Source organism: Solanum tuberosum, unplaced genomic scaffold (genome assembly GCF_000226075.1).
Source record: "Solanum tuberosum cultivar DM 1-3 516 R44 unplaced genomic scaffold, SolTub_3.0 scf00007, whole genome shotgun sequence".
Classification (NCBI taxonomy): Eukaryota; Viridiplantae; Streptophyta; class Magnoliopsida; order Solanales; family Solanaceae; genus Solanum; species Solanum tuberosum.
In genome coordinates this window covers 1189770-1205429 of record NW_006238933.1, presented here as the reverse complement: position 1 = coordinate 1205429, position 15660 = coordinate 1189770, and the positions used below count along the sequence as shown (strand labels likewise).

Sequence of the window (15660 nt, the reverse complement as noted above, 5' to 3'; positions counted from 1 at the left end):
ATTATGGTTAAATAAGCTATGTTTTGACTTGTTATACGCGATTTTTAGTAGTGCTTGTTACCATAGCAAAATTCGCATCTTAGATTTCAACTTATTCCCCCCGCATGCAATGTGGTAACTCTGATCTCATCTGCAAAATTTTAATTTTGATTCAACTTGTTACCCCAAAAGCCAAAATCATATAATTGATTGATCAAATTTGAGATGCACGGGCACGCACGGTCAGGGTCAAATGCGGGACGTCGTCCGCAAAATGCAAAGGCAGCGGCACAGAGGCTGGCACAGGTAATGGCGTGTCAACAAGCGGATGATGATGATGAGGAAGATGAGCTGTATGAGTATAACCCTGTGGCTCCTTCAACTGCTATTGGGCTTGCTGGTGGAAGGCCCAATAGAAGAAGTACTCCGCTGGTAACAATCTTGTACATGCTTTATTTCTTTGACAAATTAAAGCAGCATCAGTTTTTGTTTGTTTGGTTTGTATTAGGCAGTTCGTACATCCATAGAACCACCACAGGCATCGACTACACGTCCAGCAATCCGACCGTCTACATCAACTGAGTCTTTGGATCAGCAGCCCTTGCAAAAGGTGAGTATTGTTATCTCATGTATTCAGGTTAGTAAAAACAGAAACAAAAAATATGGTTTACTTGTTCTCTTTCAGACAGTTCGTACATCATTAGAGGCAAATGCATCAATTACACGTCCATCATCAATTCGGACAACGGTAGAACCAGCTACACGTCCAGTAGGAATCCGTCCATCTTCATCTTCAGAGTCATTGGACCAGCAGCCTTTGTCAGCTCACTCAACCACGCCTATTAGAACTTCTCAGCAACAACATTATTCTTATTCTGGAAGTAAGCTGACATTTCAATCTAAAAACACTTTGGAACAACCACCATCTGCTCGCGCACCTACTACACCTTTGGCTGGCAATCAAGTTTTGTCCTCTCAATCAAGTTATGTCCCGGAACAGCCTCTATCTGCTCGTTCTCTTGCAGCTAATCGCTCCGGTCAATTTGGAGGAAAGCCAATTCCTTCTAGTGTGCCTCTATCACTCAGGCCAGTTGCAACTGAGGCTCAACCTGAAGCTCGTAAAGATAAAAGGTAATCTTAATTAATTATATTCTGAATTTGTCATTTCTTTTATTTATTGGGTGATTGAGCAGGTTATCAGTTGATTTTGGTACTTTCAAGTATAAGGAACCTCCCATTCAGCCATCTTCTTCTGCTCTACAGGATGAGGTTAGTCCATTACCATGCATAACTAAAAATCATGCAAATTAATTAACACAATAGGATGTTTAACTACAATAATATTGATGTGGATGAGATGTAATTCAAAATGCAGGTTGACATGCTTCAAGAAGAGAATGAAAGTTTACTGGAAAAGGTATCAACAACTTCCTTCTGATATATAGAATTAGTTTATCATTTCAATTCATCACGTTCACGGGATGTGGATCAGCTTCGACTTGCAGAAGAGCGTTGCGAAGAAGCTGAGGCAAGGGCTAGACAGCTTGAACAGCAGGTTCATTTTTTTTCTCCTTTGCTTTCAGAAATCTATGTTATACAAGTTGAGGACATTACTTAATTCCACTGCTGGCCAACTCAGAATTTTATACGAGGCGTTCAGTTAAAAGTTATAAGTAAAGAGTTCGGAAAAATACAACTTATTGGTAACCTCATGAGCTCAAAATGAAGTCATTATGCCTACCGTTTTTTGTCTTGCTTTTTAGGTTGCTAGTCTTGGGGAAGGTGTGTCAATGGAGGCTCGTCTTATAAGCAGGTAAATGCCAGATCATGAATTAGTAACTGCTTCCAATTTTCAAAAAAAAATAAAATACCAATTCTCTCTGGAAGAGGGGTACATGTCAAGTATCGGCTTGGGATCATGTCTTCTTACGACTATTCTGGATGTACAATTCAATTCATAGTACAAACAAACAACATTTTCTTCATTCTAAATTTTCATATTGTTTTTATATTTTTTTCTTTATACAGGAAAGAAGCAGCTCTACAACAAAGAGAGGTATGTATCATATATAGACACTTCGATGCATTCTTCCTTGTTTTGCTTATAACTTCATTGAGTTACTCTCTCAGTCCCACAATAAATATCACTTAAGCTTCAAAAAAAAGTTGTTCCAAAATAAGTGCTAACTTAAAAATTCAAAGACAAAATTTATGCATGTTTTTCAACTTTATATACCCTTATACTCTATTTTCTTAATAGTGTTCAATTTTCAAGAGACATTTATTGAACATGGATAGTTTAGTAAACTACACATTATATTTATTAATTTCTTAACAAACGTGATTGTTAAAAAAGTGACATTTATTTTGGGCTAGAGGGATCAGTGCTTCCTCATCCATTTCAATTTATGTCATACTGTTTGATTAAACATGAAATTTTAAGAATGAAATGAAGACTTTTAATTTTTTTCACTAGTTCATATTAAGTAAAATATTGGATTTTTTTCATAGTTCAAAATAAGTGAATTTTTCAAAGTTCAATAGAATTGTTGAGACTTTTTTTCTTCATAGTTACCCTTTATTTAATGAGGTTCTTAATTACTTTACATTTTCTAGGACACTAATCTAGAAATAAACAAAATGATAGTAGTAGAAAGTAGTTTTTAATTTATGTCCTAAAATATTTTTTTAAACATGTGTCATACAACAATAATTCACTTAATATGACTAAAGAGAGTGGTATTAGAGTAATACTAAATGGCCAGAAAATTTGGCCAGAAATTTAAAAAATCTATACTATTTTTTAAATTTTAAAATAAACTAATATTTTTTCCATTTTTTAATTAAAAGGTATTAAAGTTAAAAGGGTAAAAATGTTCAAAAAGGTAAAATAACATAGTGTGAAATATGTTATTTTACTGACCAAATTCTAGCCAAATTTACTCCTCCCCATTACGTGTTCTCTCAACTTCTCAAGTGTATACTTGGATCAGTTAGATGAGTGATATTTGTCCAATTCAAATTTCAAAGATCCAGAGTACATTAAGGGCCTGTTTGAAAGGCCACAATGAAATTGGGAATTGGTATAATTGGTGTAATTATTCTCTTTGTCCTGTTTGGTAGACCAAGTAATTACTTGGTAAGAGGAGAATTGGGTGTAATTGAAGGGGAGTAATTACACTCCTCAATTTCCAAGGGAGAGTAAGGAATTGAGTGTAATTACACCATGTAATTACATGAATTTTTTAGTATTATATTTTTTTAATATATTTTTGTTTGGAAAAGACACTTCTTCCTTTTTTGTCTGCACATTTCCATTTCTAAGAACGGCAGCACAACAACAAGCCATGTACTTCTTCTTTCAAGTAAGATTTATTTCTTGATTCATTTTACTTTCATATTTTGATGTCTAGGTAGATTATGTATGAATTTTATTTTTATATTTTCTCCTGTTAGTTTTGAGATTAAAATAAATATGAGAATTAATTTTTTTTTCTTTAATTTCTGATAATAATAATAATAATAATAATAAATTAAAAAATCGATTCTAACAATCAGTTATACATATTTCCTACAATGACAATCATCTAGTTATGTAATTTCAGGATCTGTTTGGTTTTAATAAATCATGGCTTTAAGCATGTTGGCTTGCTTATTTCTCTTCCTTGTCTTACTAGCTTATGACTTTGTGAAGTTCGCCTTAGTCGATATGCCTCTGCTCTTGCTTTCTTCCTATTTACATTCTTTGTATTTAAAGTTGTCTAGTTGATTGTTACAATGCATAAATATTATCACTGGTAGCAATAGTGAGTAGCAAAATAAAATATCAACTCCTAGCTAGCCCACCAACCAAACTTTAAATGGGTTAATAGTTCAGGTTAGCTATCATCGTTGCTCGCTTGGGCTTGAAACTGGTCTTGTACATCATTTCCTAGATGATGCGTCGAACCAAAATAATCTTTGATTCCTCTCTTGCCATACTTGATATAGGTGATTAGTCATAGTCATCCGGTAAATGTGAGCATGAGGTACATTACTCCTCGTGTTACTCTAAGAACAATCAAGTTCACCTTGTCAAATTAACATCATAGCCTGCTTTAGTGTTTTATATTTTCATTTATGTAGGATGACAACTAACCAAACACCTGTTGGAAAACCATACACCAAATGGAGTGAAGTTCAAGATGAACACTTCATTTACTTTATTGTTGAACAAGTTAAGTTGGAAAGAACGCAACCAGGAGGCTTAACCACCGAAGGATGGGATAGTGTAGAAAAAGAAATGAACAAGCTATATGGGGACAAATTAGATAAGACTAAAATGAAAAATAGGATGAGGACTTTGAAGAAGATATATGCTACTATGAAGAGAATGTCACAACATAGTGGATTTGGGTGGAATGAAGAAACTCGAAAAGTTGATGTTGAAGATGATAGGTCAATGTAATTACTAGACTATGTAATTACTAGGCTAGTAATTACACCAATTCCAATTACCAGGTGCTTTCCAAACAGACCCTAACTTAAAAGCACCTTAACTACAAATTAATAAATGTTTTGAGAAAAGCAATCTTTTTTCTTTTTTTTTTCTTTTTTTTTGTCATAAAAAATGTCACTTTATTATAATTAGAAATAATTTAACTTTAAAATATCTTTTTTACCATTAATAAAATATTTTTCAGCCACACAAATATCTAAGGATTATTTCAAACCACAAGTTTCAAAAGTCTTTTTTTTTCCTTAAACGTCGTGTCAAATCAAACGGTGTCACATAAAATGAGACGAAGAGAGTAATTTAATTTACAAATATTGTTTTGCAAACAAAAAAATAAAGAAAGTATTGTGTTGTCATAAGCAAAAAAGGAAGCAATGAAATATAATTTGCTAAAGTTCAGGAAGGGGGTAAAAGGCAGAGGCGGATGGTGGGATGCACGTACATTCGTTAACTTTGATAAAATTTATATGTATATATGTATATCTATCTTGAGAACCTACATAAATTTGAATATAATTAGCAATGCACCCAAAATGAGCATAGAGTGTTCTTGTGCTGCTGGTATAAGAAGCCTGTGGAACCACCTCCGAGACCGTGGTTTTAACCCAACAAGAGCCATGTTCCACTATTTTTTTATTTTATCTTTATATTAGAGCTCATATTTGGTGCACCCGAAATCTTCAAATCTTGAATTCACCTCTGTCAAAAGGTGTAAAGTTTATTTTGTTAGCATGATGGACAACTGAATAATTGTATATATCAATGTAATTATTTAGTGCTATAAATTAGTATTATTCTATATATTTGTTGTAGAATCATAGAAATAAATATTGTTATAGAATAGCTGATTTGGAGGGATAGCAAAGCAGATTTAGAGGGATTGAATAGCAGATTTGTAGAGATAAAATAGTTGATCTTTAGGGATAAGAATGTCGAATATTTAGGAATGTGTAATATTTGTACTCTCTATTTAATTGAAAGACTCTCTCTCATTTTGAAAGGCATTCAGTAGAAAACTGACATGGTATTAGAGCATTTTCTTGGTTGTCTTGGTTCAAAGAATCTTTTGTGGTTCCTTCTAAAAAAATTGAAAATCTTGGTTTTTGTTGATTGTTCGTCAACACTCTGTCCTACCACCTAGGACTTTTGTTCTTGATCATTCTAGTTGCTTTCTTGAGTCTTTGTAGTTTTCATAGCTATTCAAAAGCATGAATTCACATCACTTTGAATCCTTCCGTTCTCGTTTCATTGGAAAAAAATTATTCTTCTAGGAAGTTTCAATTTCAGTTATTTGTCACCGGTAAAGAACTGTGGGGCCATATAGATGGAAACGATCATGCTCTTACTGATCCAATAAAGCTAGGTTCATGGAAGATTACAAATGCTCGGGTGATGGATGGATTCTAGGGTCAATTGACCCTCTTATTGTTCTTAAAATCAGGTCATACAAGACAACTAAGGTCATGTGGGATTACTTACAAAAGATTTATAACCAAGATAATAGTTCAAGATGCTTTCAGTTAGAGTATGAAATTGCTAATTACTCTCAAGGAGGTCTTTCTGTTCAGGATTATTTTTCTGGATTTCAAAACTTATGGCCTGAATTTACAGGTATTTTCTATGCCAAAATACCTACTGAATCTTTATGTGATTCAAGCAGTTCATGAGCAAAGCAAGTGAGACCATTTTTTGATGAAATTATGCTCCGACTTTGAGAGTGTTTGCTCTAATTTGATGAATCATGACCCATCTCCCTCTTTGGATGTTTATTTTAGGGAATTACTTAGTGAAGAGCAACGTCTTATCACACAAAGCGCTTCCAAGAAAGAAAATGATGTCACTATTGCATTTGCTGCTCAAGGTAAAGGAAAGGGTAGGGATATGACTAGAACTCAATACTGCATTTGCAAGGAATATGATCATATTGCTAGCAATTGTAGCAAGAAATTCTATAATTATGGTAAGTAACAAGGGCACATTATCAAAGAGTGTCCCACACGCCCTTAAAATTGTAGGGTCAGTGCTTTTCAAGCTGGGATAAAAGGTTACACCATTGATAACCCATCTTCAGGACAAGTTCTTACTCCTGAAATGGTACAACAAATGATCGTGTCAGCCTTTTCAACATTGGGATTACAAGGTAATGATGTTACATAATTTTTGGATTGTTGATTCAAGTGCTTCCAATCATATGACCAATTCAACGTGCATCCTAAAAAATATTCGTAAGTATCAAGGTCCATCACAAATACAGATTGTCTATGGTAGTAATTTACCCATTACCAAGTTTGGGGACATTACTCTAACTTTCAAGAATGATTTTGTTTCACCAAAGTTCTCAACTAGTCTTATTTTAGTTGGACAATTGGTAGATAACAATTATGGTGTGAATTTTTCTAGTAAGGTTTTATTATGCAGGATCAAGTGTTGGATATAATAATCGCGAAGGCGCTTAAAGTTGGACGATTGTTTCCTATACACTTTTCCATTCCTCCTGTTCTATCATTTGCTTATACTTCTATCGCAATTAAGATTGAGGTTTGACATAAGCGTTTAGGACATCCAAATTCTGTTGTGTAATCTCTCATTTGTCAAATTCGGGTTATTGGGAAATAAAAATCAATTTTCAGTTGATTCCATTGATTGTTCTACTAGTAAATTAGGTAAAAATAAAACTCTTCTTTTTCCTAATTTTGGTAGCCGTGCTACAAAGTGTTTTGATGTCATTCATAGTGATGTTTGGGGCATTTCACCAATTATTTCTCATGCTCAGTTCAAATACTTTGTGACATTCATATGATTATAGTCGGTTTACATGGGTGTATTTTCTTCGATCCAAATGTGAGGTATTTTTCATGTTCAAGATATTTTTGGCTTATATTGAGACATATTTTTCTACATGCATCAAATTATTAAGATCTGATTCCAGTGGGGAATATATGTCTTATGAATTCAAAAAATTCTTTCTTGGAAAAGGAAATACTTAGAATGCTCTTGCCCATATACACCACAACAAAATGGAGTTGCTGAATGTAAAAATTGACATCTTTTAGATGTCACTCGTATTTTATTGACTGAGTCCTCTGTACCGTATAAATACCGGATAAAATCTTTGTCTACTGTTGTCTATTTAATTAATAGACTGCCATCTAAAATACTAAATCTTGAATCTCCATATTTTCGTTTTTATCACCAAAATCCTAACTATAGTGATTTTATACATTTGGCTGTGTTTTTTTTGTACATTTGCCTCCTTCGCAGCGCAATAAAATTTATGTACTGTCTACAAAATTTCCTTTTATGGGTTATAGTACTTCACAAAAAGGTTTTATTTGCTATGATCCATGTTGTTTTCTTTGAGAATATGTATTTATTTCCAACTATTGTAGATTTATCTTCTGCTTCTCCTTTTCTTCCTACTTTTGAAGATTTATCATCTTCTTTTAAGAGGTTCAAATTTGGATTTGTGTATCAACGATGTCGGACGACTTTACCCCATCCTGACACTGTTCCGCTACCTAAAATTGCACCACAACTAGAATATCAAAATTCTTCAAGATCCGATCCTCTTGAACCTACTCGATAATCTACCAGAGTATCTCATACTCCCAATTGGTATGACTTTTTCTCTATTTTATCAAACATTTCTGTTCCAACTTGTTACTCATAAGCTTTCAAGCATGAATGTTGGCAGAAAACAATGGAGGAAGAATTTTTGGCTCTTAAAGAAAATGACACATGGGACATTGTTTCATGTCCTTCAAATGTCCGCTCAATTGGATGTAAATGAGTTTATTCAATTAAACTTCTTTTTGATGGAACTATTGATCGGTACAAAACTCGATTGGTTGTTCTTGGTAACAAACAAAAGTATGGGGTGGCCTATGAGGAGACTTTTGCACCTGTAGCAAAAATGGCTACTGTGCAAATTATTATTGTCATTGCTACTTCACAAAACTAGTCTTTTTATCAAATGGATGTCAAAAATGCTTTTCTCCATGGTGATTTTAAAGAAGATATTTATATGAAACCTCCACTTGATTTTTTTTTCTCATTACCTACATCAAATATATGCAAGTTGAAGCGATCTTTTGTATAGATTAAAATAAGCTCCTAGAGCTTGGTTTGATAAGTTTTGGTCTACTTTGCTACAATTTTCATTTGAGCAGAGCAAATATGACTCATCTTTGTTTCTTCGGAATACATCTACAGGTTGTGTTCTTCTTTTGGTGTATGTAGATGACATTATTATCACAGAAATCGATTCTTTATTAACCACTAGCCTCCAACAGCAGCTTAAAGATTCTTTTCATATGAATGATCTTGGTACTCTTACATATTTCTTGGGTTTGAAAGTTCATAATGATGTTTCAGGTGTGTTTTTAAACCAACACAAATATACTCAGGAACTAATTTCTATAGCTAGTCTTCAATATTCCTCCTCCGTAGATACTACATTGGAATTGAATGTGGAGTATCGTAATGAGGAAGACGATCTTCTTACTGATCCAACTATATTTCAACAATTAGTTGGGAGTCTAAATTACCTTACTATTACTCGGCCTAATATCTCTTTTGCAGTTCAACAAGTTAGTGAATTTATGCAAACTCTTCGTCATCTCCACTTGGTGTTCGTCGCATCATTTGGTATATTCTAGTAACATCTACTCATGGATTGTTCTTTCAAAGTGGTTCTCCTATTCGTCTTAATGCTTTTAGTGATTCTGATTGGCGGGATGTCCTGATACTCATCGTTCAGTCACTAGTTGGTGCATGTTTCTCGGAGAGTCATTGATATCTTGGAAGAGTAAGAAGCAAGATCGTGTGTCAAAATCTTCAACAGAGGCTGAATATTGATCCATGTCTACTACTTGCTCTGAGGTTGAATGGCTTCGTGGATTTCTTGCTGAGATTGGATTTCCTACTCCTCTCCATGCTGACAATACAAGTGCTATTCAGATTCCTACTAATCCTTTTTTTCATGAGAGAACTAAACACCTCAAAGTAGATTGTCATTATATACGAGAAGTTGTAGATAAATGAGTCATTACTCTTCCACATGTGTCTAGTGATTTTCAAATAGCTGATGTGTTAACAAAATTCATGGCACGACAATACCATCAGTTTCTAGTAGGCAAATTGATGTTTCTTGGTCCACCAACATCAATTTGAGGGGGTATATTGTTAGCATGATGGAAAGCTGAATAATTGTATATATTAATGTAATTATATAGTGCTATAAGATGTAGAATCATAGAAATAAATATTGTAATAGAATAACTGATTTGGAGGGATAGCAAAGCAGATTTAGACGGAACAAATAGCAGATTTGTAGAGATAGAATAGCTGATCTTTAGGAGTAGAAATGACGGATCTTTAGGGATTTTTAATCTTTATACTCTCTATTTAATGGAAACACTCTCTCACTTTTAATGCCATTCAGCAGAAAATTGATATATTTAAATCGAAAATGGACAGGCTGCTCTAAAAGTTGCAGCACAAAGTCATGGTGGAAAGGGTGACGAGCTTGCAGCTCTTCGGACAGAAGCTGAGGTAATTTACATATGTATATATTTATTATTGGTGTAGATAGAATATATAAGTTGTTGCTAATTTGTTTTGCAACTATGTATGTTATAGTCTCTGCGAACTATGAGCAGAAGAATGATACTGAGTGAAGAGGAGATGGTATGTAATTTATTTAGTGTACAAATTTCTATTGTTATTCAATTTTCCTTTTGCATACTTATGTAATTCACAGTTTGATACTTCAGGAAGAGGTTGTTCTCAAGAGGTGTTGGCTTGCACGCTATTGGACTTTATGCCAAACTTATGGCATTCACTCTGATATAGCTGCAGCTAAACAAGAATACTGGTCATCCCTAGCTCCTTTACCATTGGAAGTTGTGTTGGAGGCAGGACAAAAAGCTAAAGATGACAACTCATTAGGTGAGATTATCACTCTTTCCGTCCAACAATAGTTGTCCACTATATTATTTTGGAATGTTCAATAATACTTATCTATTTTATGAAATCAATGGCTAATGTTGCACTTAGTTCCTAATTTACCCTTATCATTAATTATAGTCATTTCCTTATTACATTTTTCAAGACTTTGTATTTATTATATATTCAAAGAGTGATATAGTAAAATTATCCATCTATTTATAGTTTCTAAAAGGGTGCGTCAAGTCAGTAATGAACAACTATTATTGGATAGAGAGATAATAAAAGTATTAATTTTATAGTTTACAACGATGGAGAGGATAGAGAAACAATTGGCAATGATTTGAATGAACTTTCGGGAGATGGGAATGTGGAGAGCATGCTACTAGTGGATAAAGCTCTTCGAGAACTCACATCACTCAAGGTACTTTTTATACAAGTTTAAGTATCTATTTGAGACACTTAAACTTTTTTATACTAGGCTTTAGCTGATAAATGTGACCTTTAATTTTGGGTGTGCATATGTAAAACACTTAAACTTGTATACAATTTAACAAAAAAACACATCCGTCCTACATGACACCCTACATGACAATTTTGGGTCCTATGTATATTATGTCACGTATGTCTACTTGTTCAATTTTATATAAATTTAAGTGTCTACATGTGCACACTCAAAGTTGAAGGACATAATTGTCTGTTGAAGTCAAGTTAAGAATCATATTTATGTATTATGTCAATAAATAACGTGAATGGTGTGGAACAAGTGCAAAGTTGTAACATGTGTATATTCATTATTTAATAAAAGGTAGATGGAGCAGTATCCCTAGCAATGGCCCAACAAAGGCGCCCAACTTCATTGAGAGCTACAGGTAACAAAAATCATATTACTCAATTTGTCATATCAATATTTTTGTTGACTTGTTATGGCTGCAGATGACATGATCAGGCTACCAATTGAAGGACAGGGCTTTACAGAATCATACGGTGAGTTTATTAAGTCACTGTCAATTAGCAAACTCAACGTTTTAGGTTAGGTTAATTCACTAAAACTTAATTAATTCTAATTACAAGTCATGTGATTGGAGGACTTCTGCTGCACCACTATACAATATTATATAACAAGGTTTTAGAGTAGGTTGTCATTCCATGAATTCCATTTATTATTCTATGACTAAGGTTGGGCACCGAACCGGAATGGGACCATCGGACCGGAACAAACCGGTATCGGACCGGAACGAACCGGTATCGGTCCGGAACGGGACGGTTTGATCGGGTTGTTGACCGGTACCGGGATGAACCGGACCGGAACTACCGGGATGGAGGCTTAGTTCCGTCCCGTCCCACTATATACCGGGATAGAACAGGGACGGACCGGAATGGACCGGAACGGAACGGGATGGGATAAACGGGACGGCACATATAGCTATTTCAAAAAAATAATTATTTGTTTTTTGAGTTATTTTGAATTACGAAAATACAAATGTTTTTTTTATTTTTCTAAGTTATATTAGTTTATAGTATTTAAGTTTAAAATTTATAATAATTTTACTTAAGTTTATTTTAAAGATATTTTTTTTTAATTTTTACGTATATAAATTTGTAAGTTAAGTTTAATAAAGTTTTTTTTTTTAAGTTTTTGAGCTTATGTAGTTATGTTATAAGTTTTATAGATTTGAATCTTTTGAAGTTTATAAGTTATTATGTTATACTTATAACTTGTAAGTTAAATAACTTAAGTTTGTAATTTTAAAAAATTAAATAAACAAAAAAGAAATGCTAATAAAAGAAAATAATGACAAAAATATTATTTTTTATTTTAATTAAAAATGATTTACCGGGATCGGACCGGACCGGAACAGAACCGGAATGAACCGGTACCGATATATCGGTACCAAATCATGATACCGTTCCGTTCCGTGTACCGGTTCAATATATCCCATCCCGTCCCGAATACTACCAGACCGGAACGAACCGAAATTGTACCGGTACAACCCGTTCTGGTGCCCTGCCTTAATTCTATCTACATTTTAGACTATATTTTTCCATGAGTAGTGATAAAAAAATAGCATTACAACTTTCTTTGCTTCTTAATACTCCATCCGTTCACTTTTTCTTGTCCACTTAGATTTTAGCATGCCTTTAAGAAACAACAATTAATCTGAGTATTTTTTTACCACAATATTACTTATATTAATTGATATATAATCTTAAATTTTGAGAAATGATATAATAAATAAGTAATGAATGTTAATAGTAAAATAGATTTAATTTTTTTTTCTTTTTTTTAATATGTTAAAAATGACGAATAAAAATAGAAATTTATGTTTAAAATATTGGACAACTAAATGTGAACGGAGGGAGTAGTATTAATTTGTTTTTTTAATAAGGTAGCAATACCTCGTATTACTAATATTATCTATACCACAGAATTGAGTCCAGAGGAGTCAGAAGATGTACAATTTAAGCAGGTATTTGACTCTTTGATTAACTCTTGACATTAGCTTCCCTCTTTTCCTCCTTTCTTCTTCCCTTTCTTTACCCATCAGGGTACTATTCAATTGAATTTGAGGAAAAAAGGCCTCTTCCTATTTTAGTATGTTTTTATAAATCATATGGGGTATTTATATAAGTGAATCCTACCTAACTAAGAAAAGATAATTATATTAAAATAAAATAGAATATTCTTCCTATAATTATGCTAGGAAAAAAAATAAGGTTCCTAAAACCATGCTAATTAATTAATGCAATCAACATTCAACTTCCAGTCCCCATGCCCCAATATAGTACCAGTAATAACCAGCAGCAAGCTGCCTCTACCTTGTATTGATACATATTAACATATAATACAATATTTCATTTTCTAAAAAAAAAAAAACCAATTAAGGATATTACAGTCTTTTTGTTGAGGCCTTTCTTAAACACATCAATTAGCTGTTTTTTTAACGGTACATGAAGCAAACTCAAGGTGCCATTAGTAACTTTATCTTTGATAAAGTGTCGATCAATTTCAATATGTTTAGTCTAGTCATATTAAACATAATTCTGAACTAAACTAATTACAACTTTGTATGGTTGTATAAAAAAAAGTTTCCCCATTTCAAACAATATCAGTTCTTCCACTAACTTTTGTAGCCAAAGAAGCTGATCGTGTTGGAATGTACACGTCCACCAATGTTCGCAGGACCAGGTCCCCCACAGAATAAAGTGCAAAAAATGAATAACACAAAGTAAATCAGGCACAAGAGTTTTACGTGGAAACCTCTTTGCTCAAGGGAGTAAAGCCACGACCTGTCACACAGGACTTTTCAAACTGTTTTCACTAATCTTCTCAAAGCAAAAGTGAAAACCAGTTTACAACCACACATAGAGATTAACCTCCTAATCTCTAAACAAAGTAATACAACCTATTACTTAATGAGCCTAAGCAATGCATCCATTGTCCACTATATTAACCCTCACTGATTAATATAGACTTTTGACCGTAAGAAACAAAGTTATTCCTAACTATGTTCTTACAAGACTCAAACAAAATTTGAAACGTTTCTAACAACAATGAAACAAATCCTACAAGTTAATCTCAATACAAACATTCAAGAACAGCAGCAGGTACGGAAAGCATTTCTTCTGTTGATCAGGTCCTCCTTTAAGCTTTTGAGTTTTAGTTTGCCAAATCTTAAGTTTTTGTTTTGTGTTAAGAGATTATATCAAAATGAACACAAACTCCTTGGGACCGCCCATTGGCGGAGAGCCTGCCTCTCTGGAAAGACGTGCACCTACCATATCAGAGGTGACAACTTTTTTGACAGTTATCTTGTTGTCCTTTCACATACGCAATCTTGCAGGGACCATGTGTTGTCTCCTGTATTCAGATTAGCAAACCAGAAATAATAAAAGATGAAAAGAAAAACACAAAGAACTATTCAAGTCCACAGAACCCACTGTGTGTCCTTAAAAAAATTTAATCCCCTCAAGTACCCAAGGTTGCAGATTAATTCCTCCCAAGATAAAACAGATTAACCATTAAATAAGTAGCGGTACCTCAAACTTTGATAATTTCAACGAACTCAAAATGACAGCAACGAATCACACACACAGACACGATCGATCAATTTTGTTTTGTAAGAAATGTATGTAAAAGAAGGGAAGAATTCGATGCAGAAAAATGAGAGAAAACCTCTCTATTTATAGCCAACAAAAGGTAAAGGTCACAACCCTTTGGAAAGAAGACAACCTTTCAAAAAGGTCACAACACTTTGAAAAAGGCATAACCTTTCAAAAAGGTCACAACCCTTTAGAAAGGTCACAACCCTTTAGAAAGGACACAACCTTTCATAAAGGTCACAACCCTTCGGCATAGTCACAACTCTTCAGGAGAGTCACAATCCTTCATTTCCTGTTCACACCTTTAAAACCCAACAATCCCCACATGAATAGGGAATGACTATTGTTAAAACATATGCATGAAAAACTATGTGATTCGTAATTAAGGATTGATAGCCTTTGGATAAATGGGTTTCCCTTTGAACTTTCCATAGTGAACATATATCGGATATACTCGGTCAATCGGTAGATTTGATATCTTTGAACCGTCGAGCTTTGTTGTATACCTAGACAACATAAGTCACACAATCAACCCTTGAACTATTTTTGGTTCTCATTGTTTTGTTCGTTTCAGCCATGAACACGTCTCGGTTTATAAGTGCGTAGAGAACTGGCCTTACCGAATTCTCCTTGAAGCGGCTTACACTTCACACTTATATAGGTGATTTCTAAATGTGTTATCTCGTAAATACACCATTTGATATACCCTGTATCAAACTTAGAAACCATTAAAAAGTCCTTATGCCTGTATCCTGGTTACTGAACATTGTCTTATCATGAGAATGAACCATAAAAAATATTTTGACAATGTTAAACCGTCATCAATGACTTTGTTTGATCTCCTTGAACCTAGATCTTGGGATCTCCAGTCTTCTAGGTGGAGTTACTGCCACAATGACTTGTTCTTGGCCATAGTCCCATTCCCGTCGATGATCTCTCAACTCCCTCTCTAGTTAGGCCTTTTATAAGTGGATCCGACACATTATCCTTTGACTTTACATAGTCAATTATGATAATTCCACTAGAGAGTAGTTCTCTAACGACATTATGTCTATGTCATTTATGACGAGACTTTCCTTTCTTTACCAGAACCACAAAGCCCTTGGGTTGTTCCATGTAAATTTCTTCCTCCAATT

At 33.8% G+C, this 15660-nt stretch overlaps 1 protein-coding gene across 1 annotated transcript in view; it reads left to right on the top strand.

Annotated features, from left to right (window-relative positions):
- Positions 1–288: 288 nt before the first annotated feature.
- Positions 289–15660, top strand: part of LOC102584666 (coiled-coil domain-containing protein SCD2-like) — a 38873-nt gene continuing 23501 nt past the window's right edge. Inside the window, exons 1-15 of the mRNA XM_015308960.1 lie at positions 289–411; positions 488–589; positions 665–1110; positions 1173–1248; positions 1355–1396; positions 1472–1534; positions 1743–1792; positions 2013–2035; positions 9953–9981; positions 10115–10162; positions 10249–10431; positions 10728–10844; positions 11229–11292; positions 11357–11407; positions 12851–12891. Coding sequence (XP_015164446.1) covers positions 289–411; positions 488–589; positions 665–1110; positions 1173–1248; positions 1355–1396; positions 1472–1534; positions 1743–1792; positions 2013–2035; positions 9953–9981; positions 10115–10162; positions 10249–10431; positions 10728–10844; positions 11229–11292; positions 11357–11407; positions 12851–12891 — 1458 coding nt within the window. The remainder of the gene's footprint in view (positions 412–487; positions 590–664; positions 1111–1172; positions 1249–1354; positions 1397–1471; positions 1535–1742; positions 1793–2012; positions 2036–9952; positions 9982–10114; positions 10163–10248; positions 10432–10727; positions 10845–11228; positions 11293–11356; positions 11408–12850; positions 12892–15660) is intronic.